The 12,069-nt window shown below is 45.0% G+C and overlaps 2 protein-coding genes across 4 annotated transcripts; both read right to left on the minus strand.

Annotated features, from left to right (window-relative positions):
• Positions 1-210: 210 nt before the first annotated feature.
• LOC148901931 (E3 ubiquitin-protein ligase TRIM39) lies at positions 211-5,374 on the minus strand. 3 transcript variants are annotated; one of them, XM_088990067.1, is made up of 7 exons: positions 5,242-5,374; positions 2,603-3,372; positions 2,210-2,305; positions 1,899-2,129; positions 1,558-1,705; positions 1,311-1,337; positions 211-1,218 (listed from the first exon to the last, which is right to left on the minus strand). In XM_088990067.1, exons 2-7 carry the CDS (start codon positions 3,368-3,370, stop codon positions 665-667), a joined length of 1,824 nt encoding a protein of 607 aa, XP_088846193.1. In that variant the 5' UTR covers positions 3,371-3,372; positions 5,242-5,374; the 3' UTR covers positions 211-664. The 3 variants fall into 3 exon arrangements, with proteins under 3 accessions (XP_088846193.1, XP_088846194.1, XP_088846192.1); XM_088990068.1 differs by lacking the exon at positions 5,242-5,374 and adding an exon at positions 4,049-4,068; XM_088990066.1 differs by lacking the exon at positions 5,242-5,374 and having other exon boundaries at positions 2,603-3,653.
• btr12 (bloodthirsty-related gene family, member 12) lies at positions 5,000-11,959 on the minus strand. The gene is made up of 8 exons (XM_088990069.1): positions 11,834-11,959; positions 10,081-10,544; positions 9,796-9,987; positions 9,618-9,713; positions 7,088-7,321; positions 5,767-5,914; positions 5,654-5,680; positions 5,000-5,540 (listed from the first exon to the last, which is right to left on the minus strand). Exons 1-8 carry the CDS (start codon positions 11,838-11,840, stop codon positions 5,002-5,004), a joined length of 1,707 nt encoding a protein of 568 aa, XP_088846195.1. The 5' UTR covers positions 11,841-11,959; the 3' UTR covers positions 5,000-5,001.
• Between the last annotated feature and the right edge of the window lie 110 nt (positions 11,960-12,069).

The raw sequence follows: 12,069 nt of genomic DNA on the forward strand, positions 1-12,069 counted from the left end.
TTGTTTTAGTCATCTTTCTCTGACATTTTTCGTCCCGTCTTCCAGCACAATGCTGTGCTGATGAAAGTAAGCATAGTCATGTTTTAATAGTGCTTACCTTGCTCTCATTATCATATATGTATTACAAAAATATTTCAACAATGGCGTGTACACTTTTTGTGTCCTTTGTATGTCCTCATAAAGTCTGTATGTGTCGTGTGTGTGTGTGTGTGTGTGTGTGTGTGTGTGTGTGTGTGTGTGTGTGTGTGTGTGTGTGTGTGTGTGTGTGTGTGTGTGTGTGTGTGTGTGTGTGCGTGCGTGTGTGTGTGTGTGTGTGTGTGCGTGCGTGCGTGTGGTGGTAACTGTTACCTCAAAAAGGAAATAAAGGTCATTGTGTAAAATAAAACTAACAAGATAACGTTTTTAGCTTTTTCGAATCATATGTTGGACTTTTGTGTTTGTCGGGAAAGGACAACTCAAATCCAATAAAACAAAATTGTCCTCACAACAAATGTGCTACAAATTCAAAGAAAGGGAAAATTTTCCCACGGTGCCAAGCGATCAATGTAAGTTACATTGTAATCGATGCAGTACTACATCTACCACTGTTTTATTTTTAATTACAAAGTACTATATCCGCACTTGTATTTAATTAAGAGAGTGCGGGTATTTTATTCATGGCTTCTTAGCTTTGCTGAATCAGGGCTTTTTCCGCCACAGGACAAATGATGACCGTGTCAGAGGCTTTGTCGCAACAGTACAAGTAGAAAAATGGAAGAATCTTTTCGGACAATCTGTCAGTAAAAGTGTAAAGATGGGTACGTGCCTTGACGTCATAGAAGGATATTCGGCTCTCCTCGTAGTCCACGTACACTCCCACCCTTTTGGGTTTGGGGTTGAGCGCCAGTGAAAGTGGTGGCACGGTGGACACACGGTACCCCTGCCCCTTCTTCATAGCGAGGGCCCAGTACCCGTGAGCGCTACTCACAGAGATACGGCCTTTTCTTTTGACGGATGACTTGGCCACGCCCAGGTACCAGTCATCCTTCTCGCCTACTTGGACTTCCCAGTAATGTCTGCCAGAGGTGAAGCCCTCTCGGCCCAGGACAATGACCACCGTGTCGAATCGGTCGGGGTGGTCCGGGAGGTCCTGCCATGCGCCCAGGTGACGCACCTGCCGCCTGTCTTGGGAAAGCTGCAGCCACGGGTTGGAGGTGTTTGGGTCCAAAGTCACATCCTCTACGGAGGGAGGGATGCTTTGTTAGTCAGGGGGAATATGAAAGGACGGCATGGCGGATGGAATATAGGAGTAGGCGTGACATCCAGCATACCTGTGTACTTCAGGACCTTCTCGAGCTCTGTTGGAAAAGCAGAGTAGGATAGAAAGTTGTTTGAGATGCGGGCTGTGTTTGGATTCCTTATCAGCTCGGTTTCACTCGAAACATTTTGAATTTTCATTTATGTTTATAAGCAGGCTGGCAGTTCATGTATTGCCCAACTTTTCTATCAAAAGATGAAAAGAAGGTCCATCGCAGATCATTTCGACTGAATGAATGGTTCCCATCAAGGATGTGGTACCTCTGTCCGCCAGCTTGTCCACCATTTCCTTGAGAGTGCTTTCTAGTTTGGACACGGCCGTCCTGATCAAGCCCACGCTAACATCAGTGGGAAGATTTGTATGGCTCCAGTCGTGGATGGACGGGGCAGTGCTCATGGCAGGAAAGTTCTACAGAAGAAAGAGTCGATGATAAAACAGTCTTCAGGAAGTTCGAAAATCCTGGAACACTCACAATTTGTAAACAAATAAAAAGCAATCACTTGATCGACATTTGTTGTTGTCGGTGTCGGTAAGTCTGCAGCATAGGATTGAATCATTCGCAATATTGTCAAGAATACTGGCATGCCACATCATCCTGCACCTTCAAGAAGTGAATGTGGTCGGTCCTGTCCATGTTCTCCAGGTCAACGCCTCTCCTTCTCAGCTCATTGATCTCCCTTTCCAGTTCAGCGACCAGATCGCGTGCTCGGCTCTCGAGTCGCCTCTGTTTCTCTTCGATGGCTGCCACCACGTCGGCTTGAGTCTTCTGAATGGAGCGAACCAGCTCGGAGAACACCTGCATGCTGTCCTCCGTCTCTCTCTTCGAGCTCGCCTGCCATCGTGAGGCAAGAAGTAGAAAGTCAAAAGCAGCTTGAAGCCCAAAGGATCATGAACCTGTGTTAAATTCCTCACGTCGCTGAGCTCGACTGAGCGTTTGATCTCCTCCACCTTCTTTACTCTGTCCTGGATCAACTGCTGCACATCCACTTGGACCTTTTTCAGCTGTGCCTATAACAACAACAATAGGAGAAGTTCACAGCGGGGTACTTCAGAAATGAGGTTTAACGCACGAAGGGTTTGAGTAAGATGTCTCGGAAATACACACACAGTTTTGGCCTTCCGAATTGAAACCTGGATTCTGAGTTGACTTCCTATGAGTTGCCGTTTCCAGCTGAGCTGATTAGAATCAGTTTGATCGACTCTTTGTCTCGGCTGCCTTGAACGGATAACTCAACATATCCCGCATCACAGTTTCCAGATGACCCGCTTCCTAAAATATACCCATGGAGCTTCATCTCCACTCACCCTTTTCTCGGTCCATTCCCGTTCCACAGGGACGGTGTAGTGTGCACGGTGGTCCGTCTCTGTGCAGAGGACACACACACACATCTGGTCCTTCTTGCAGAAAAGCTCCAAGAGACGTTGGTGCTTGGGGCACATGCGGTCCTCCATGTTGGCTACGGGATCCATCAGTGTGTGTTTGGTGAACCTGCTGGTGTGCGACTTGAGGTGCTCCTCGCAGTAGGAGGTCAAGCATACCAGGCAGGACTTCACAGCCTTGGGACGACCTTCGCCGAGGCAAACATCGCAGAGGACCTCCTGCCAGGAAGGAGAAGCTGGAGATGGAGACACTGGCGGCGGAGTTTCAGGTGGTTCTTCCAGAGGTTTGTTTGATCTGTGTCGATCATCAGCCTTGGTTCTGCTGTAGTCCTTCCCTTTGAACTTCATCTCCACATCACGGTCGTGATCCAAAAGCCGCTCCTCATCCTCTTCTCTGCGTCTTTCCATGGTCCACCGATTCCCTTTTGAGGCCTTCCCCGCCAGACTCTTCAGTCGCATTTCCTTGAACTGCTCAGCAATCTCTCTCAGGACGGTATTAACGCTTATGTCCGGCCTCTTGTAGAAGGACTTCTTGCACATGGGACACTGGTAAAGTGGGCTACTCTTCCAGTATCCTAGGATACAAGCCTGGCAGAAGTTGTGCCCGCAAGGGATGGACACTGGATTGGTGAAGACATCCAGGCAGATGGAGCAATGTACCTGCTCTTCCGAGAGGTTCCCGGGGGACGACATCCCTGCACGACGGAGAGGCAGCGTCATATTAAGTGCGGGCGGCCTTTTTTCCTCACCTGCTGTGACAGTGACGTTGTGAGGGTTAGATTGGGAAGTGGCGGAGCAGTCACGTGTGCAGGTCAGAACTCTTAAGCCTTGACCTTCAAGTGAAAATACAACGAATCAAGCGAGATCACATTTCATGCATACAATAGGAAGAAAACTTTGGTAACCTTGGACCATGATGATACCTCTTTGAATGACCTGGACAAATTTGTGAGGATTTAGTAATTTTGGGGGGGAGGTCCTTTTACCCGGTTCGAATCTATACTAAGATGCCATCCACAAATTTCATTATTGGTTGGTTGGGTTTCGAGTCCCCTAACCTTAATCCCAGTTGTGACGAATAACAAAGTCCTTCCCCCCAAAAAAAACTAAACCCAGGTTTAGTCTTTAAGTCCCAATTTAGTCTTTAAGTCCCAATTCCTAAAATTATCAATTTAGTGTCTGACCCTCAGTTTGCATGTTAGCTCCCACCCACCTCCTGGGCAACATTTAAACTCAAGGACGTGACGACTCCCGGATTACAGACTTGTGAAATCACAGAGAGTTTGACGCACACGATGAAATGGCAAAAATGAAAACAAATTAAGGAGACAAAGCAGAAGACACACTTGTCATAAAGACACGACAACTCACCAGTTGCTTCGAAGCTCTGCTGTGCACTGACACGTGAAACCAGCTGCGACCAATACACACACACACACACCTAGGACTCAAAATATATTCCCTTCCCCCTAACCCAGATACACAAGCATGGAAAGGCCACCGGAAGGGCAAAACACAAATCTTGTCGAGTCTTTAAGTCTGAAGGTATCTTTATTCAACCAAAGCAAGCATCGGTTCAGACCCCGTTTGTGAATGTTCCTATCAAATAAATTTTGGTTTTTACACTAGCAGATTTCATGCAAGTATCTCAGAGTACACAAAATATCGTATTTCATGCCATTAGTAGGCACTTGCTCGATTGTATTTATTTATTTATTTATCCATCCATCCATTTTCTGATACTGCTTTATCGTCATGAGGGTCGCGCGGGGTGCTGGAGCCTATCCTAGCCTTCTTCGGGCACTAGGCAGGGAACATCCTGAATTGGTCGCCAGCCAATCGCAGGGCACACAGAGACAAACAACCATCCGCGCTCACACTCGCACCCAGGGACAATTTGGAGTGTTCAATCAGCTTGCCATACATGTTTTGGAATGTGGGAAGAAACCAGAGGACCCGGACAAAACCCACCCGGGCCAGGGAGAGCATGCAAACTCCACACAGGGAGGCCGGAGCGGGTGTTGTACTCACGACCTCTGCACTGTGAAGCCGGCGGGCGTGCTAACCATTCGGCTACCGGGCCGCCCTTATTTATTTATTTGTTTATTTATTTGGTTTATCTGTCTTTTTATTTTGCTATTTGTCGCAAGACACATTTTGAGGTACGAGCTTTGATTACACTGCTGCTCAAGGGGGAGTGAAAAAAATGGCATCAAGGAAACATCTTGTAAAAAAAAAAAAAGGGTAGAGACCAGGATGACAAGATCCTCACTGAGATTTAACGTTCTGGAAGTTGCGCCATCCCTTTGCAATCCTGATTAAAGTCAGCCATGTTTGACGGGTGTGATAGCGAGAGGGGAAGTGTTCTTGCCCTCCTGGCTCAGGCAGGGGCTGAAAATGGGGTACAGGTTTTCGTTAAAATTGTAGATGAATGTGTAGAGGTGCAGGCGGGCCTTGGGGTCATAGAAGGAAACCTGGCCCCCTTCGTAATCCAGGAAAACGCCCACTTTAGCGGGCTGGGATGCTAGCGTGAGTGGAAGGCGAGAAGAGGCCAGCGCTTTCACCTGGCCGTTCTTTAGCCACAGGCACCAGTAGCCGCCGGCGGGACTCAACTTGATTTCGCCTTTGCGACGGGCCGAGGCGTTGGCAACACCCAGAGTCCAGGCCGTCTTCCGGGCTACGTCGACCTCCCAGTAGTGGCGTCCCGAGCTCAAAGCCTCCCGGCCCAGGACAAACAGAGCCGGACTGAAACGTTTAGGGCCTTCGGAGTGAGCCATCTTGCGTTCTTCGTACCTCACCTGGCGGCCGTCGTCGGACAGCACCAGGTTTTTCTGGGCGGTGGCTGGGTCCAGGATGACCTCAACTGAGCAACGAATAACACATTTGGGAGTCGTCAGCAATTTAAAAGATAACGGAATATAAGCGAGTGAGAGTGAGCGCCATCTGGTGGCCCTTTTTTGATGCAAAGTGACTCACCGGAGTAGTTCTGCACCTTGCGGAGTTCTAAAGCACAACACAAAGATTTTGCATCGTTGACGAGGCAAAAAGAAAGAATTTCATTTTTAAAAGTACCGGCGCTGCGCTCCCACCTTTGCCGTACAGCCTCTTCAGCTCCTCCTGAAGTTTGTCCACAAGACCACTGACGGACGAGCGGATGGTTCCCAGATAGAGATCGGTGCTGATGCTCACCGCTGACCAGTCGGTGGGCTCGGGAAGTGGGGCCATGGTGGCCAAGTGCTGCATAGTGCAAATGGGAATGATGAAACACATTCATCAATTGAATGAATCAATGCAGACAGCATCAGTCTGGTGCCGTTTGGTGGCTGAAGTGAGTTGAGGAGCTTCATTTAAAGGACAACCGACACCATTTTTTTTGTTTCATAACTGACATCAGAAAAACAAACGTATCTAAAATACCCAAAACACGCAGGCTGATATTATTAGTCAAATGCAAAACACCAATAATAAAGAGTTAGTGTCCCAAAACTACTTGAAAATGACCTCGGGATGCCGAGGTTCAGGAGGTCCCGCCCCCTTGTTCGTGACGTCAGGCCAAGACGTCTTGCCTTGCTCTAGAATCAAAACAATGGCTTCAGATTCGGAGAAGATGCTTTCTTGTTACTCATCCAGTTATGAATATGATTCAAATAGTTCGGAAGAGGAAAGCATAAATGTTTGCAATTGATTAAAGAAGTCCTTCCAGATCATTTTGAGGCATCTGGACTCCAATGTAGCGTCCCGGAAAATGCACAAGATGGCGCCCAAGCTCCAAGCTTGGAAATGGTCTGATTTGTCAGCTGGGAATTTGTGTCAGCGAATATCAAATAGTTGTCTTGGTGCAACACACAACGATTCACCATTGCGTTATTTATGTGTTTTCCTTCTAATTTGGCCATCAACACGGATCAACACGAAGTTTTCAGACCAAATAAAATACCCAAAATGCATTGTGTGTCGCTTTCTCAGTCAGGGGCGTTCCAGACGTCACGTCACGTCAGGCATCGTCAACTCAAAAACAAGACTTCCTGAATATTCAGCTTCTTCTTTTCCTTTCGGCTTTTACCTTCAGGGGTCGCCACAGCGAATCAGTGTCCTCCATCTAACCCGGTTTTGTGCATCCTCTTCTCTCACACCAGCTACCTTCATGTCCTCTTTGACAACATCCATAAACTCCTCAGTCTGGCCTCTCTGAATATTCAGCGTGAGTCTTCTTAAAACGTAAAATATAGCTATATGCGATGGAATCTTTGTAAAATACGCTCAGTAGAAGTCATTTGAAGCCATTTTACAAATTATGGACACAACATGTCCGGAGGTGTTGGTTGTCCTTTAAGACAATAATAGCCATTTGCCACCATCAGTTGCAGATAAGGCAAGAGGACAGAGTCAAATATTTGGAAATTCGTCTACCTGCAAGAAGACCACTTTGTCCTTGTTCTGGGCTTGGGCGTCCAACTCATGGCTCCGCCTCCTCAGCTGACTCAGTTCGTTCTCCAAGCTTCGCGCCAACTCCTGCGCGTGGCGTTCAGCATCACGTTGTCTCGTGGCGATGAGCTCCACCAGCTCGGCCTGGCTTTGCTCCACTAGGCGCTGCAGTTCGGCAAACACCTGCCAGCTCTCCTCCAGTTCTTTCTGGGCGCTGGCCTGCAAAACACACACGAACACACGAGAAGGCTAAAACATTGTTGATCTCTCATTTGACTTCTGTGCACAGCCATTTCCTGTTTGTAACAGTGAACTGTTGCGCATAGAATTTCAATAAGGTCAGATGAAGTGGGGTGATTGCGGATTTTTATTGAAAGAATCCAACACGCCCGACGACGTATAAAAGAGAAAGCGTCAGTTGAGTGAGGTTTCAGTCAAAGCTTGTTTGAAAACTTTTTAAAGCTCACCTGTCAATATATATATATATATATATATATATATATATATATATATATATATATATATATATATATATATATATATATATATATATATATATATATATATATATATAGTATATTTTGGCTTCACCTTGAAACTTCACTCAAAAAAAACATCTCAATACGTTTTTTTCATGGGTCTGTGTAGATAAGAGAAAAGAAACGTATCACAAAGTGACTCGACAGGAACTTGCACACAAACAATCCCACGCCGATGAATACACTCCGCGGCGAACCCCAACACTCCTCGAGTACGCGCAAAGCAAAGCATGCGAGGCTTTTTTTTTTACAGACCGGTCGCACTGGTTTAACGGGCATATGTAAATGGCTCGCTAGAATTCAAGAGAAAGAGGAACTTCTGAAGAATTGGGAGGTTGATGTCAGTGTGAAGTATACATTTTGCTTTGAAGCACCAGTTATTTTGAAGAACAGAGAGAATTGACGCTAAGATGCTAATAGGCTAACACGCTAATACAAGCTAGGACTATTAGGTTAGATTACATTAGATAGAATAACCTTTTTTGTCCCACAATGGATAGATTTACAATTCACAGCAGCAAAGTTATGAAAGTGGAAAGGAAAAAGAAGTAGAATCAGAACAAAATATATGTTCACACAAGCTATATTTTATATGTACGTGTCTATGTTAGCACCATGCGAGCTACTATCTTAACTTTTCAAACCATATTTTTTTTTTTTGGGGGGGGGGTTAAATCTTATTTGGTGTAAAAAAATATTTGAGACAGGTTATCACTCCAATATCAGAATCAGAATCAGAATCATCTTTATTGCCAAGTACAGTAAAGTCTCGTTATATCGATATTCAAGGGAGTCCGAAAAAATATCGATATAACCGGGACTATCGATATATCCGACCCTGTTTGCATGTAATTTTCTCCGTGCGTGCATAGAAATAGTATCGATATAACCGGGACTATCGATAGATCCGATATCGATATAACGAGACTTTACTGTATGTAGAACACACAAGGAATTTGTTTCCGGTAGAACACGCTGCACTAGTATCGTCGTCAAAAAAACTGCTAAGTGGCACTATACAGTTCCATTTTGGCTACTGCTCAAAGAGTTCAAAGAGTTAATGGCTTGGGGGAAGAAGCTGTTTAAATGTCTGCTGGATTTGGTGCGCATGGATCGGTAGCGCCTGCCTGAGGGGAGTAGCTGGAAAGCGGAGGAAGCACCAGATATTACACGCAGAAGAACGGGGAAAATCGATGCGAACATGCTAACACTCTAACAGGAGCTAGCACTATTGGGTTAGATTCAATAAGATAACCTTTATTCCTCTCACAACGGAGAAATTTACAATTTACAGCAGCAAAGCTATGAAAGGAAGAGGAAAGGAAAAAGTAGAACAATAAGAACAAAATATATGTACACACAAGCTATATTTTATGTGTATGTGTCCATGTTAGCGCCATGCTAGCCACTAGCTTAACCTTTCAAACTGGATTTTTTGGGTGGTAAATCTTATTTTGTGGGAAAAAAAAGATATTTGAGACCGGCTTTTACTCCAATATCTTAGAAGCACAGGTTATTACACGCAGAAAAATGGGGAAAATCAACGCTAAGGTGCTAACACGAGCTAGCACCATTAAGTTTGATGAGATAGAATAATCTTTCTTCGTCTCACAATAGATACGTTTACAATTCACAGCAGCAAAGGTATGAAAAGGAGAGGAAAGGAAAAAAGTAGAACAATAACAACAAAATATATGTACACACAAGCTATGTTTTATGTGTGTGTCCGTGTTAGCACCATGCTAGCCACTAGCTTAACTTTTCAAACCGTATTTGTTTTTTGTTTTTTTATATATTTTTAAATCTTATTTTGTGTTTTTAAAGAAATGATATTTGAGACAGGCCTTCACTCCAAAGAATCTGTCGTTCAGAATTCAATAAAATATATTTACGATGAAGGAACATTTAGCCCGGCTCAAAAACGACTCGTGCGTATAAAAACAGAGTTGGCGGCTTGACGACTGACCAGGTCTCACCTTGATGACCTTAATGGATTGCTTGAGTTCTTCCAGCTTTTTGCCGCGCTCCTTAATCAGATGCTTCAGCTCGGACCGCTTCTTTGTCAGGCTGCTCTGTTGGAGAAGGGCGGCGCGGACATGTGAGCGCGTGAAGATGCTGGAGTACACGTGCGGCAGTGTGCCGGTTGCCACCCACCAACTTCTTCTTCCACTCGTGGTCCGCGGAGACCACATCGTGAGATTTGTGCGCGGTGTCCACGCAAGCACTGCAGATGCAGACGTGGTCGGTGCGGCAGTAGAGCTCCAGAAGTCGCTCGTGCTTCTTGCAGATTTTATCCTCCAAGTGGAAGGTGGGCTCGATCAGGCGATGGGATGTCAGAGACTTCACCTGGAATTTCAAGTCGCACGTCATGAGACAGGAAGTCAGTGCTTTTGAACTTGGGAATATCGGCTATGATTACCATTATGACTATTGCGCTACCTTTTTATGATGTCTCAGGTGGGTTTGACAGAAGGACCCGGGACAGTTGACGCACGACTTGTGCGCCTTCATCTTCCTTCCGATACAAGCATCGCACGGAACATCCCCAGGCCGCGCAAACTCGCCTGTGTCATAGCTTGCCGAACCCAGGTCCGAACTGAGATTCAGCATGGACCCTCGCGTTGACGATCCGAGCACCTCAGCCCCGCTGGCAACTGCCAGCCCCTGGAACTGAGAGGAGATCTCTGCCAGGACCCTGTTGACGCTCATTTCGGGCTTCCTGGTGTAGCTTTTCTTGCACATGGGGCACAGGAACTTCTTGCTGTGGTTCCAGTAGCCCTGCAGGCAGGCCTTGCAGAAGCTGTGACCGCATGGTGTTGACACAGGCTCCACAAACACTTCCAGGCAGATGGAGCAGCTAAACTGGTCCTCGTTGAGGACGTGGCCTCCTGGAGAACTCACGCCTAGAATCAGAATCAGAAATCAGAAAGCCTTTAATAGTCCCACAATCATTCATCACTTTGCTGCTGTGAAATGTAAATTTCTTCACTGTGAGACTAATAAAGGCATATCCAATCCAATCCAATCCAATGGGGAAATTGGCAATCAATGAGACATCAGGGAGGAACTTAGTACACAGCTGGAGAGCTTGCAATAAACATCCAGAAGTTGCAAATATACGTAATAATAATACAGTACATGTTATTAAAAAGTACCTTTCAAATCTCTCAGGGGCACTTTATAATCACAAAACAGGGACATAAATACAATAACCATAAATACAAAACCACTAACACAATTATAAAAAGAACAAAAGATTTGAGATAAGAGACAGGCTCTACTTGAGGGGGAAAAATGAAGAAAATCAAGTACATTGTACTTTGGTCATTTCCACCATGAACATGACAGGCCTTTTAAATGTATTTATTTATTTATCATTTATTTGCCTATTTATTTCAATACAATTTCTTATTGTGCCGGTCCCAAGCCCGGATAAATACTGTAGAGGGTTGTGTCAGTAAGGGTATCTAACGTAAAAGCTTGGCCAAAACATACATGGCAATCAAATCTCTGAAGATGGAGGACACTGATTCGCTGTGGTGACCCCTGAAGGGAAAAGCCGAATGGAAAGGATTTAGTTGTTTAACATGTATCGATTATTTTTTGTTTATCGATTCCTTTTTGTTCATATAAATGTATTCATATTTAGCGATCGTTATTACTATCTATTTGTTTATTAGTGTGTATTTTTTTTTTCAATTGTGCCTGATTAAAACAGCAAAGTGCTAACCAACTGTTTCCTTGGAGCGAAAACAATGCTAACGCTAGGAGAAGTTAGCATTTGCGATTTGCTTTAAAAACAAACAGGAAGTGTCGTGTTATGGAATGTCGACCGACGGGAGCTTCCACCTGGCAGCGCAAACTCCATGCAAGTGGAATACAAGTCAAAAACAAGTAATTCATCACAATCATGCGCTTTACTTTTGTTTTTTTTTACCGCCGCAAAAACAATATTTAATAATAATAATAATAATGCAATTTTATCCGTCACGTATTTGGATTAAAGAGCTTCTTGATTCTGGCATGGGTCAGGACACAAAAAAAATATTTTTACGGCTGCTCGGCTCCTATACATTTATTAACTAAGCTATTGATGGTAAGAAATGGGGACGTGGACAATATCAGCAGTAAATATTCAACGCATTAGACCGAAAAGTAAAATAATTCCCTCGTTCCCTCAATTCAAACTCACTTTGCATGCTGTCCTGGCGCCGATCCTTTGGCAATAAAAGCCGACAGGTCCCCACGGAAGTTCGGCGGCCCTCCCACGCGAGGGAGGCGTCCTGAAACCAGAAACACGTCGCCTGTTTGCTTTTGTCACGTCAAAATCTAGTCTTGTTCCCGACTTGACTTGTCATACGGAGAGCAGGAAATGAAGACAAAATTGTAACACTGCTCAACAAAAAGCATATTCAAATGTATTTTTGT

The sequence above is a fragment of the Hippocampus bargibanti genome, linkage group LG02, assembly GCF_051943395.1.
Source record: "Hippocampus bargibanti isolate YZ-2025 linkage group LG02, ASM5194339v1, whole genome shotgun sequence".
NCBI classification, from domain to species: Eukaryota; Metazoa; Chordata; class Actinopteri; order Syngnathiformes; family Syngnathidae; genus Hippocampus; species Hippocampus bargibanti.